The sequence below is a fragment of the Phyllostomus hastatus genome, unplaced genomic scaffold (assembly GCF_019186645.2).
Source record: "Phyllostomus hastatus isolate PE091 unplaced genomic scaffold, TTU_PhHast_1.1 phas_scaffold_11, whole genome shotgun sequence".
Classification (NCBI taxonomy): Eukaryota; Metazoa; Chordata; class Mammalia; order Chiroptera; family Phyllostomidae; genus Phyllostomus; species Phyllostomus hastatus.
In genome coordinates, this window is record NW_025334005.1 from 741,944 (window position 1) to 754,402 (window position 12,459).

At 67.3% G+C, this 12,459-nt stretch overlaps 1 protein-coding gene across 5 annotated transcripts in view; it reads right to left on the bottom strand.

Annotated features, from left to right (window-relative positions):
* ANO1 (anoctamin 1) overlaps nt 1-12,459 on the bottom strand; it is a 142,472-nt gene that overhangs the window by 46,697 nt on the left and 83,316 nt on the right. For all 5 annotated transcript variants that reach the window (XM_045855236.1, XM_045855240.1, XM_045855237.1 and 2 more), the window contains exons 4-7: nt 6,761-6,859; nt 5,664-5,815; nt 4,158-4,212; nt 1,122-1,173 (exon numbers count right to left, since the gene is read on the bottom strand). In XM_045855236.1, the coding sequence (XP_045711192.1) occupies nt 1,122-1,173; nt 4,158-4,212; nt 5,664-5,815; nt 6,761-6,859 (358 nt within the window). The remainder of the gene's footprint in view (nt 1-1,121; nt 1,174-4,157; nt 4,213-5,663; nt 5,816-6,760; nt 6,860-12,459) is intronic.

A 12,459-nucleotide genomic window follows, 5' to 3' on the forward strand; every position in this document is an offset into this window, starting at 1 on the left:
GGGGAGCCCTCTCCTGGGCCCCTCTTGGCCCCTGGATGAGGCCCCGCTCCCTCTGGTTTGGGCCCAGAAGGGTGTCCTTGGGGCCAGCATGGGTCATGCGGGCCGGGGGACCTGAGTCAGCCCGGCCCTGCAGGGGCCACCCTCTCCGCCCTGCAACCTGGGCCCGGCCTGGGCCAGCCCCAGCCGACCACGTCACTCCTTCTCCTGCCCCCGCCCCCGCGGTTCCTCCCGGGAAGCAGGGGAGCCCAAACTCTCCGTCCCGGATGCACGGACTCCCCTCCTACTCGACCCACCCAGCGGCCCCGAGCCACTGCCTCGGACCTCAGGAGCTCATCCAGCGCGACCCTCTGCGCTGCCGGCACGGCTCTCAGCGGGCACAGCACAGCTCAAGGAGGGCAGTCGGCTAGGAAAGGCCCTGCGGCCTCGGCTCAGAAATGCTGCAGGGTGTCCACTGGGCCTGCAGCCGTGGGCAAGGGACTCACGGCAGGGCAGTGCTCCCCTCCCCACGCTTTAATCAGTCAGGTGTGCTATCTGTGGCCTGGGCTGTGCTGCGTCCCGGCCCCCAGGAGCCCAGCCGGGACGGCTCTGTGGCAGGTTCTAGAATCAGGCCCCTGTTGAGGGGAGCCCCTTCCAGCAAGGCCTGGCGTGGGGCTGGGCTGGCCCGGTGGGGCACCTTCCACCCTCTGCCGGCCTTGAACCTGTCTGGCTGCCCGTGGCCTGGGGTGCTGCTTGGGGCCGCCGCGCTGCTGGAACCCTAACTACTTCCTGCTGGGCTGTGAGAGTCAAGGGAGGGTGGAGACGCCCGGTCAGCCCACAGTGTGCAGCGGCCGGGGTTTACCGCCGGAGGTGGAGGCGGCGGAGGAGGCTGCGGACTCCAGCAGAAACGCCTGGGGCCAAAGCCAGTCAGACCTGGGTGCTGGGGAGCGGGGGCAGGGCCACGAAACTGCCCCACAGACCCAGGCCTGGGACGGCTGTCCTTCCAGAAACCGTCACCATCAGGCTTAAATCAAAACCCTCCGAAGAAGACGCCCCAGCCGGCCGGCCACCCCCCACGGAGACGATTCCGAGGCGAGATCAGCGCCGGAGCCGGTGCTGAGGTCAAGTCCCGAGACTGCCCTTACCCATGCTGTACTTGGCTTTGCTGCAGGTGGTCCTCTTCAGGATCTCGTAGACCTGGTGCGGAGACAAGAGCAGGGTGGGCGGTTACTCCCGCTGCAGCGACGCGCCGGCACGGCCGTGCGTGTGATCGCCGAGAAGGGGCGGGCCCAGATGGCGACCTGTGGCGACCTGCCCCCTTCTCCGGGGGCTGCAGCCAGCCCTGCTGAGGACGCTCGGTGGACAGTGTCGGGGCCGGCGTGCTCCGGGATGAGCAGTGCGCTCTCGAAGGAGCCCCGTCTCCCCTTCTGGAAGCACCGACTCCCTGCCGCGCTGTCCCCTGCGCCCTGCTGCTGGGTCACTGTCCCTCTGGCTGAGAGCGGGGCTGGAGTTCAGGGCCTCGAGGCCCCAGCCCACAGGACCACACCTGGTGTATAGCCACAAATGTTCCAGAAACCCGGGCGGGCGGGTCTCGGTGCGATTTGACACAGTCAGGATGCAGCAGAGCACGGGGTGCCCGGCAGAAGCCCCCCTGAGGGTCCCGCCGCACCCCAGCTCGTGACGCATTTACTGACAGAACGTTTCGCCTGGCGGCCTCCGGAGCCCCGGCCGGGACTGAGTGCAGGCTCCGCTGGTTGCCGGCTCTTGGGCAAGCTACCTCGCCACCTCGTGCCTCAGTTTCCCCTGATGCAAAATGGGGTGACAATGACGGATCCCACGGCACAGACGTGTGAAGGAGGGCGCGCCGCTCGCCCGCCCAGCCCTCCTCCATCCCACTCCCCCCCGCAAGGCCGACAGCCGGCATTCCCGTGGCCCCTCCGCCTGACCATCCTCTTCCCGTCCCGTCTGTCCCGGTGAGCCGGGCCCCCCGCCTGCTCCTCTCGCCCACCGAGCCCTGTCGCACGCCTCAGGGCCTCCTCCCTGCCGTTCCTCCCACCAGACGCACTCGTCCTGAGATCCAGCGCAGAGGGACCTAACCCAACAGGCCACAGAGCACCAGCCGTTCCTGTTACTCTGCCTTCTCACCGAGGTCTTGTCCCGGAGTGCGTTTCCCCGCCGGCCCTATTGCCCCCCCCCGCCCCCCCCCCGCCCCCCAGTCCTGGGCGAAAGCCAGGTGCTGGGTCACTGCCCACTGAACAAACGAGTGAATGAATGAACGAGTGCCCACTCCGTTGGCCCCCTCCCTTCGCCCCCTAATCTAGTCTTCCTGACCGAGCACATTCTGCCGTAAATGCCCCCTCCCAGCCACACACCGTCATGGCCCCCGTTCACGGCCACCGCTGCGGCTGTGCAGCTGCCTTCCATCTGCCCTCCCACGGTGGCCCCAGGCGGCGAGCTAGGAGGGACAGATCTGACCTCTTCTTAAACCTTGCTCCACAACCTTCTATGGCTCCCTAGGGCCCCAAGGCTAAGGGTCCCAGTCCCAAGACCAACACATCGGCTCCTTCCCTGCTGTTCCCAACTCCCACCCGCCTACCACGACCTCATTCCAGCTCCGGACACGGTCGTCGCTCAGACACCACGGAGCCAGGCTGACCGAGGGCAACGCTGTGAATCAGCACAGAGGCCCCCCCTGGAGCGCGGGCAGCTGCCAAGCTGACCCTCAGGGTCTCCGGGAGAAGTGACCCCACCCTGGAGGTAACTGGAGTCATGGGCAGTTCACTCAACACGGACCCCCTGTCAGCGTGGCCGCCTGGGACTTGGGGATCGGGGACGGGACTCAGTTCCACGGAGATCCGCAATGAGACGCAAAAAGGGCTTCTGAGTCTCGTGCGCCCCCCCACCCCCGCCCCCCACCGCGGCCACCTCCCCAACAGCGAGAGCGAATGTAACACATCTGTGTCTGCCCCGTGCCCGGGGAGCATTTTGGCAACCCTCGATAATGTAAAAAAGTTGGGGTGCGCATACATCTTGAAACACAGGCTCGTGACTCAGTTGACCGCGCTGCCGTAGGAAAGGGGGACCGTCCAGCTTACGGCTGGGAAGAGGGCTCTCCCAAGCAGCGGGCGTCCCAGGGACCGGGCTCCCCTCTGCGGACACACGTCAGCCCGCGCGGCACCGGCAGCCGGTGTCTCTAGCTATGGGAGTTAACGGCTGAAACCGATCAGCAGGGGCTCTGTCGCCTGGCGCTGGGTGCAGGCGCCCCTCGGAGGAGGCTCCCGAGGCCCTTGGCGCAGGAAGCCGGCGCGGGCCTGGCTCTCGAGCAGCCTCGGTGACTCCCAGAGCCACGAGGCCGGGAGGCGGAGGGGGGTGGACAGGCCCGGATCTGCAGCCCCCGAGCCCCCGATGCCCAGGTGGCCCGCCGCACCGTCTCTCGCCCGGCCACCTTCCAGGCTCAGGATGTGGTGCCTGGGGCAGCTCTCAGGTCAGGGCCGAGCCCTGCCCCCCTCCCTGCCGGGCTGGACTCTCTGGGCGGGGAGGAGAGGGGACCATGGCCGCGGCTCAGCGGCGCTGGGCTGAGAGGCTCAGGGGGTCATGTTTAGGTAAAAGCCGGGTCCTGAGCCGCGAGGCTCAGCTTGGCTGGCGGACGGACTGGCAGCCGTGGAGAAACACTGAACCAACACCTCGGGCAGGGCAGGGTGCACGCAGCTGGCAAAGACTCCGGTCTCCGCCCCGATCCGCACGGCGGTGCCGCCACCGCCCATCACTCCCGCCTGCCCTGCCGGCTGGGCCACCTCTGGGCCTGGGGCCGGGTGACTGTCAGGAGCTACGACTCCCACAACGGGGGGGGGCGGCCAGGGGCCAGCGGAAGCCGTTCGGGGAACTGGGGCAAAGACCAGACTCACAGAGGGGTCTGGAATCCTGGAATCCCCCCCTCCCCTCTCTCCTGCTGGTCCCTGCTCCCCGCCCCCCACTCCCTCCACCAACCGCTGGGCTGGGAGGTCCCTTGGGCCCCTAGCAGCCCTCTCGGTTTTATTATTCTAATTATTTCTATCACAGACAATTAGAGCCTCTTCCACCTGGGGAGCTTTTCCGGAATGAAATTACGGTCCCTTTCCCCGCGGGCCATCTCGCTGGCCGGCCAGCGACTCCCGCGATTCCCGCAGACGGAGGGTACTCACGATCGTGCTCCGGGTTTTGCTGTCGAAGAAGGAATCCTTGTCGGACAGGTCAAAGCTGCAGAAACACGGGAAGGGGGAGAGGCGAGGCTCGCTGGGGGCAGCCCTCCTGAGCTCCGGGGCCCCCCTGAACCGCACTGCGCTGTCCTCCCCCCGAGCAGCGGCGGCCGGGAAACTGGCGCAGCTGTCTGTCTGCCGCCCAGGCGTGGCCGGACCCAGGGCGTTGGACAGGGTCAGTCCCCCAACCCCACATCTCGCCCCCCACAAAATCCTCCAGGAGGCTGGGAGACCCCCTGGGGGTGGGGAGCGTGCTCAGACCCCCCCTCGGGGACCCTGCCTGGTTTGGAGGATGCCCTCCGCGGGCTGGGTTCAGTCTCTGCCGCAGCACTGCCGGGGGTGGGGACGGCATTGTTTCGCCGTGACGCTCGGTACTTAAGATCACCCCCTTGCCCCTTCCAGGTGGCTTTGGTCCTGGGGTCTTGGAGACCACCTGGAGGTTGCCTAACGCTTCTGAGGGCACAGAGCCACCTGAGGCATAGGTGACCCACTTCCCAAGCAAGAGCTGGGAGGTTGCAGGGGGGCTCTCCCCACGGAGCCTGGAGGTGAGCCTGGGCTGGCCAGGCAGGGGGTGCCAGGGAGACGCAGGGCAGGGGGGTCCTAGGAGGAGGGTCTCCCGCTAATGCCCGGGAGCTCTGCCCTGAGGCTGGCGGAAGAAGTGGGACTGGGGCCACGTTCTCTCTTTGTTCTTGTTTCTGATCCCCAGGAGGACAGGGACACGCGGGGAGTGGGGCCCCAGACCTCTGCCCTGTGACTAACACACGTGCCACATAGAGGCCCAGGTCTCCGCACCCCACAAGGACAGGGATAACCAGGAGGCTTCGTGTCCCGACAGCGGGCCACCAACGCCCCACTGTGTCTCCGAGCCCCCCCTCTAGGTCTGCCCCCCGAGGTCTCACGGAGGCCAGGTGGCCACGCCCCGAGGGAGCCAGGACGGGGGCGAGTTTCCAGAGCAGGTACGGCACTGCCAGGCAACGCCGCGGCTGCGGAGTCCCTGGGGCCGGGGCCTCCAGCTGGGGCTGCTCTGCAGCTTCTGTCCCCCCCCCCCCCGCCCCCAGAGAGCTCACAGAGCCTCCGGCGGCCACTGCGCCCTCTCCCCGGGCACTTCCGAGAGGGACGGAGCCGGGAGGAGGGAAGGGCGCCCAGACCGCTGCTTTGGGGCTGAGGTCCAAGGCCCACAGGCCCTACTTGTGACCTCGAGAGTGTCCCTAAGTGTCCCCAGGCAGAGGGACAAGACTCTTTGCCCCCTTAATTCCTCAGTGGGCGGTGACCTTAGAAAGCGTTGGCCAAGGCCTCAGCTGTGCCCGAGGACCTGAGCTCCTCTGCGGACAGGCTCCGGGGGGGGGTGGGGGGGGTGGAAACACCCCCTGCCCTGAGGCCGCGTCCCCACACCCTGTGTCTGCCCCGTCCTGGGCGACGGCGGTGGGGGGAGGGGCTGGGGCCCCCACTTACAGGTGCTGCTTCTCCCTGGAGAAGGGGTAGGACAGCCTCTTCACCGACTGCGGCCTGTGCTCCGCCACCCTGGGCTGGATGGGGGCGGTGATTTTCTGGAGCACGGAGTTGATCTTTTTCAGGAGGCCCCTGGCCTCGTTCATGTGATACAGCTGCGGACAGACCAGGGGGAGGGGGGCCCGGGTCACCGGCTGAGCCGCGACCCCCGTCTCGGCCGGTCCCAGAGCCGTCCCACCCTCCTGAGATGGCCGGCCCTGAGAGGGCGTGCCGGGACCCGCTGCCCTGCACGCCCGGGTTCCAGATAAACCCGAAAGCCCCTGCGGTTTCGGGAGGGGCCCGCCGCTACCCCCCCTCCGAGGTAGCGATGATAGCACGTTGCTGAAAACCTCCTCCGAACTTCCCTTTTGTTCTGGGAGAAGGAATCCCAAGGATCCCTGTGGACTTGGGATGCCGGGGTGACTTAGTCCTGGCACACTTCCTCCCCTCCTCTGGCCTCACCCAGGAAACCCCGACGCCCAGCTAAGCCTCAGGGGCGCCCTGCTGGCTGTCGGAGCTACACAGGCGCCGGAGCCTCATGGTTTTCAGAGATTAATGAGAAAACACCCAGCCCTGGCTGGTGTAGCTCAGTGGATTGAGCGCGGGCTGGGAACCAAAGTGTCCCAGGTTCGATTCCCAGTCAGGGTACATGCCTGGGTTGCAGGCCATGGCCCCCAGCAACCACACATTGATGTTTCTCTCTCTCTCTATCTCCCTCCCTTCCCTCTCTAAAAATAAATAAATAAAATCTTAAAAAAAAAAAAGAAAACACCCAGCCAGCTGGGAGCTGCAGCTCAAATGATTCCCGTGGACCAGCCGCCGAGAGACAGTGCTCCCGAGACACCGGGGCGGGAAGGGGACGGGCGTTCGTATTGTGCACTGCGTGGCCCGTGGCGCGCGCCTGTGCCACACCCCCAGGGCTTGGGCTGCGGTCTCTGCAGGGCCCAGCGGCCACCGGCTTTCCCGGGGACGCAGACCCTCCCGCCGACACCTGGCAGACGCGTCCGCCGGGTAGCCCTCGGCCCGCAGACCGGCCTCGGGGCAGACGCGTCCCCACCAACCTTCTTGGTCGGCATCTTCAGCTTCAGGAACTCCGCCTCCCTGCACAGCACGTTCCAGGGCGCGTGGATCTTCACGAATCCGACTCCGTGGATCTTTGTCTGGGGGGGGAAGGGGAGGGGGGAGGGGAGGCCCGAGTCAGCCAGCGCAGGCACGGCCGGAGGCCGCCCTCGCCTCCGCGCCCGCCAGCACCTGCAGGCTGTCGGGAGCTGCCGCGCTGGGCGGGTCCCTCCCATCCCCTCGCTGGCCCCTCTCCACGGCTCTCCCAGTCCCCTCCGTGCAGGGCGCACGAGAGCGCGAGGGTGGACGAGTCTGGCAGGACGATCGAAGGAGAGCCAGGGGGGCCTGGAGGGAGGTCCCGGACCCCAAGCACCTGGAAGAGTTTCGGGGGGCTGAGTCCAGAGCCCCCTGAGGAGCAGCGGCCACACAGGAAGCCCTCGGAGAGCACAGAGCCCCCTGGCCCCCACCCACATGAACTCGGCGCCCCCTCACCCTGGAGCGGGGACGAGGAGGTCGGGGGGCAGATGGCCCCTCTGGGCACCCCCCCCTCCGTGGGGTCAGGCCACACCTCTCCCTGTCCCATCCTCCCGTGCGCGTCAGCAGCCAGCCCGGCACGGGGCACGGGGTCCAGGCTGCCCCCTGACCGAGCTGCTGTGAGCCCGGACACGGCCCTTCTCCCGGGGCGGCGTGTCTGAGGGACGGGGATGCTCCAGGGCTGCCCGGCCGGGGGGCTGCGAGAGGCCCCGCCACGGGTCCCTTCGCAGATGGGAGCACCCAGGCTTGGGGCAAGTGCGTCCCGGCCTGGGCTCCTCGGAACCCGAGGACGAGGAGGACCACGTGGTCCGGCAGCCCCACTGCCGGGAACGCACGCGAAGGTTGTGACTCTGGTTCTAGAAGACGCACCCACAGCCCCACGTTCACGGCAGCGCCACTCACAGCAGCCGCCAGGTGCAAGCCAGCCGAGTGCCCGCCGACAGACGAGCGGATAAAGAAGGTCTGGCCCACGCACACGGCGGGGTTATTACACAAAAGGAGGAAGCGCGGCCCTTCGTGACAACGTGGGTGGGCCTGGGGCACATGATGCTTCAGAGAGACAAGCCAGAGAGAGAGAGACTCTGCGATCCCACTGACACGTGAAATAAATCTCAAAAAACGAAACAAAACAAAAGCCAATTTCATGGGAGCAGGGAGCAGAACGGGGTGGGGGAGGGGCGTGGTGGAAGCTTCCGGACTGTCCGTTATGAGATGGTTAGGTTCTGAGGATCTAACCCGCAGCAGGGTGCCTGCCGTTACCGCGCAGGATCGCGCACTTGCGTGTGGTCGGAAGCCACACACGCGTGTGCACACAGGCACACACACGCTGTGCACTTTAGATACACACGATTCTGGGTCTCCATCACCCCCCAGTCAGGCTGGGGGTGGGGGGTGGGACCCAGCGTCACGCAGGCAGCAGACGTGGGCACCCGTGTTACCAGCAGGCCGTGCGGCCCCGCGTCCTTTTCCCCCCGTGCCCCCTCGACCTGCGTGTTCAGGTGAACAGCGTCGGCGCGGCGACGACACGCTTCCTCACCGAAGGCGCAGGCCACGCACACAGACCTCCCAGCCGCCCGAGACGACCAGGGTGTGCGTGGCACGGCGGTCCTCACAACAAACGGCAGAGACCCACGAGGTTCCCCGGGCCCCCGGCCGGCAGGAGAGGTCCGACCGTGAGGGCACCGAGCCCCCGGGCCCCGTGACTCAGGCCGCCCCCCCCCCGCCAGCAGGGAGGCGACCGCGGGCAGCCCACGTGGGGTGGGGCCTGTCCTCCTCCGCTGCTGATGGGGTTACTTCCGTGCACAGCCCGCCCGCACGCACAGACCCAAAATACACCCGCCGGCACGCGGAGATTCCTCTCGGGGGTGGTCGGGAGTCTCGCTGTGGCCCGCCTCCCTGGGAAAGCACGCTCCTCTGGTGACGTGAGCAGTGGGGTCTCTCCCAGGGAGACCGTGGGTGGACTTGGGAAAAGGGTCATGGGACCAGCTCGGCAAGCACACGCACGGGCGTTTGGAAGCATGGTGGTGCCCGGCCTCAGCCGCCTGCCCCTGCCTCCCGGGGAGAGGCCGTGAGACCGGGAGGGGCAGGGGCCCTTTCTCAACAGCCGGAGGCCCCGGAGCAGGGACCTCGGTCGTGACTGAGGCCCCTCGCTAGAGCTGGGGAGTTTGGAGGCCACTGACCGGCCAGGGCCAGAGCCACGGTTGTGTGGGGGCTCTGTGGGGGACAGGGCCAGGGCTTGGACGGGGCCACCGATCAGACAGGGTGGGGGGGCGGGCTGAGGGTGCTCCCCTCGGTGCGGAGTCCTCCTGGCACAGACTAACGTGTGCACACCTTCATTCTGAGCCGCCTCGGGGAGCCTGGCCTGCCCAGAACTGTCTCCGGCATCTTCCTTTCTGGAGGCAGAGCTTGTCTGTGGCCCTTTTGTGGTGGCCGAGGATGCCCAGCCGTCCCCTCAACATTCCCTGGACCTTCTAAGTCACTGGCGGGACCGCATGCTCCTGGACCCATTCCTGGCCACCTACCGTGATGAAGTGCGGACTGGGAAATTGCTGGAAGGTTCACATCAATAAGGGCAGAGCATGGCCCTTTCTGGGGGACCTTGGCTGCCCGGGGCACCAGCCAGCACCACCTCCTCACTCCCACCCTCGCCCTGCAGGCTGCCTCGCGCCCTGAGGGCGACTTTTGCTGTGGGTGCAAAGCCCTGAACCCAGGGAATTGGGAGCCCCCCCAGGGCTCCCCCACCGACAAAGACCCTGGGTGTGACTGTCCGGGGTTAGGGTCAGATGGGAGCCCGGGGGCTCGGCCAGGGGCCCTGACCACCTCGGGGGGGCACACTCCCTCTCTCGCTGTCCTCAGCTTCCTCAGTTCCCACGGAGACACGACCCCCGCCTCAGGGGTCAGGAGGCCCGAGGAGGGGAGCAGACCTCCCCTGGACCCAGCACTTGGAACCCCTGGGCTGCCCGCCGGGAAGGTTCGAATTCCCTGCAGTGAATAGGTTTTCACGTCCCGGACGCTCAGTGCCGTGTCCCCACCGGTCCCTCAGGGCCAGGCAGGTTTCCGGTGACCCTGGCATCCGGACCCTCACACCGTCCTCTCCCTGACCCCCGAGCCCATGTCAACACACCAGACGAGGTGCAGGGAAGGCCTGTCGCTTCCCCCACCCCGGGGGGCTGGCCCAGAAATGCCCATGCCACTCTCCTCCCGGGTGGCTCCTGCGTGGGCAGCAGGAGACGCTCCTAGCGGGGGCCGGGGTCTGCGTGGAGAGGCCGCCTGCTGACCTCGTGTACGCTGCCGGGGCGGGGCAGCTGCCCACCGCCCGGGCGCGGGCACGCCAGGCACTGCTGTGCCGTCACAGCGCTGTCTCGACTTGTCTCAAGAGAAACTGGGACCCAACAGCCGCTGACTCTGTGGGGGCCCAGAGTGGGTGCAGGGACCCACCGGGGCAGCTTACCCCCCAGCCCTGGGCCCAGGCTCCGGCCCCCAAGACCTGGCCCGTTCAAGGAATAAACGGTACCCAGGTCAGCAGACACGGTTCCCTTGCAGCCCCGCTCAGGACAGGCCGGTCGGTCACTCAGATCCCCCTCCCATGGCAAACGATAGAAAATGCTAGGCCGAATGAAATACATAAATGTGACTCGCGTCACGGCCTTGATGTCGCTGAAGGGCTGAGAAGACCGCAGAGCTGCCACACCCTGAGGAGGGACCCAGGGGCAGCCAGTGACCCAGCTGGGGAGTGTGGGCGTGGCGGGGGGAGATGGCCGTTTCGGCCCCAGACCCTCGGAAGGTGGGGAGTCCAACAGGAGACCCCGTGGAGCTGGGCCCGACGCGATGACACTTTCCCGTGACCCAAGGGATTGTAAGGACCGTCGGGGTCCCGGTGTGAGCAGACCAGAAGGGAAGGTAGAAGAGGGGGTGACAGCCACCTGTGAGCCTTGGCCCCCAAAGGCCGCGACCCCACCAGACCCAGAACCTTGGTTCGAGGTGGTCCTGGCTGGAACGCCCTCAGATGTGGGGGACCACGCGCCGAGTCTTTCTGATCACGGGCACCTTCCTCCCGGGCCCTGGGGACCCCCCCCCCCCGCGGGTTTTGCGAGGGTGGTGGCCAGTGGACGGGAGAGCCAGGCCCGCCCGGACGGGGGACGGCCTCGGGTTCTGAAAGGCTCAGGCGGGCGATAAACCAGAAAGGCTCTGTGGGGGGCGGGGAACCAGGACAGCACACAGCCAACGTGCCCATGAACCTGACAGAACGCCCAGAAATAAAGTGTCACCGTGGGAATGGCAAACCCAACAAGCGTGTTTGAAAATACTCAACCCCTCGAGGCAGGACAGGTGGGGCAGAGCGGGGGGCGCGGCCTCCCGGCTCTCCCGAGAGGAAAACCAACCCGTCCTCGGTCCCTGGTTGGGGCATCTGCCCATTTCCGTGGTGCAGACACCCTGGTGCCCCACTGCAAGCCACCAGCGGTGGGGCAGCCGGCTGGCAGATGCCCGATGAGCCAGAAAGGGTCGATGCACGGGGGCGCCGGGGCCTGAGACGCACGAGGACGCGAGAACTGCAGCCAGAGCGGCCCAGCAGGGACCCGGGCGGACCGGTCTGGGCCACCTCTGAGGGTCTCCGAAGACTCGGCTTTAAAAGGCATGTCCGGAGTACACCCTAGGAGAAGCGTGTTTCCACAAACCGAGTCGGGTGGGCGTGCAAAACCCTCGGCAGAAGGCTCACAGACAAAAAGCCTTTGGTGCGTGCTGCTGGGATCAGGAGCGGAGAGCTGACAGCTTCAGGCCTGGGCCGGCCGGCCCACACATCCCTCCAAGGCAGAGGCCCGCCAGGGCGGCGCTGAGCCTGGGAATGAGGGGGGGCGGGGTGCGAGGGGGCGGCCGGAGACTGCACGGTTTGGGGCACAGAGCAGGAGGTTGGCCGCTGGGACCCAGGCTCCAGAGCCAGCCCCGCCCCGCCCCGCCAGGCCCTGCGGCCTGGGTCTCCCTGCTTCGCCTCCCACAGCCTCAGCTGCGTCCTTTCCATCTTTAAAGGGACCAGCCCCCGGGGCCACCCGCTCACGGTGGGGCTGGGCAGCTCCCACGGGGCGGGGTGGGGCTTGCTTCCAAAGTGGCAAGTCCCCCCCTAAGACGTTTGTCACTCATTTGTTCTTATGGATGGAGATGGTGGGATGAGACCAGGCTCCTCAAAGTCGAGGACCCCCCCCCCTACCGACCCCCAATGCTGGGGATGTGAGGAGGGCCCGCCCCACCCAACCCCTCCGGTGCTGAGGGCCCGGCTCGTCACCACAGGGAGCCGAGTGCCAGCACCGCCGGGGACACCTGCCGTTGGCTCGAGGCCTCAGCGGGAGGCTGCCCGAAACAACCCTGCCGGCCCTGCCCCTGCCCTGCCCCTGCCCCTGGCCTGGCGGCGCCTCCACCTGCAGGGAGACCCCTCCCCCGATCTGCCTGCTGATTCCCAGGCGGGAAGAAGGGCCTGAGCAACAGGGCCCAGGGCTAAGGGCGCTCCATCCCCCCGCCCTTGCCCACCATTTTCCGAGGAGGGACCTCCCTCACCTCCCCCGCACAGATGGGAAAACCGAGGTCTAAGGGGAGAGGGTGGGGGTGGGGAAGCCCCTTGCCCGTGGTTGTTCAGCCAGAAAGTGGCCGAGGGGGCCTGAGCCTGCGTGGGGTCTCC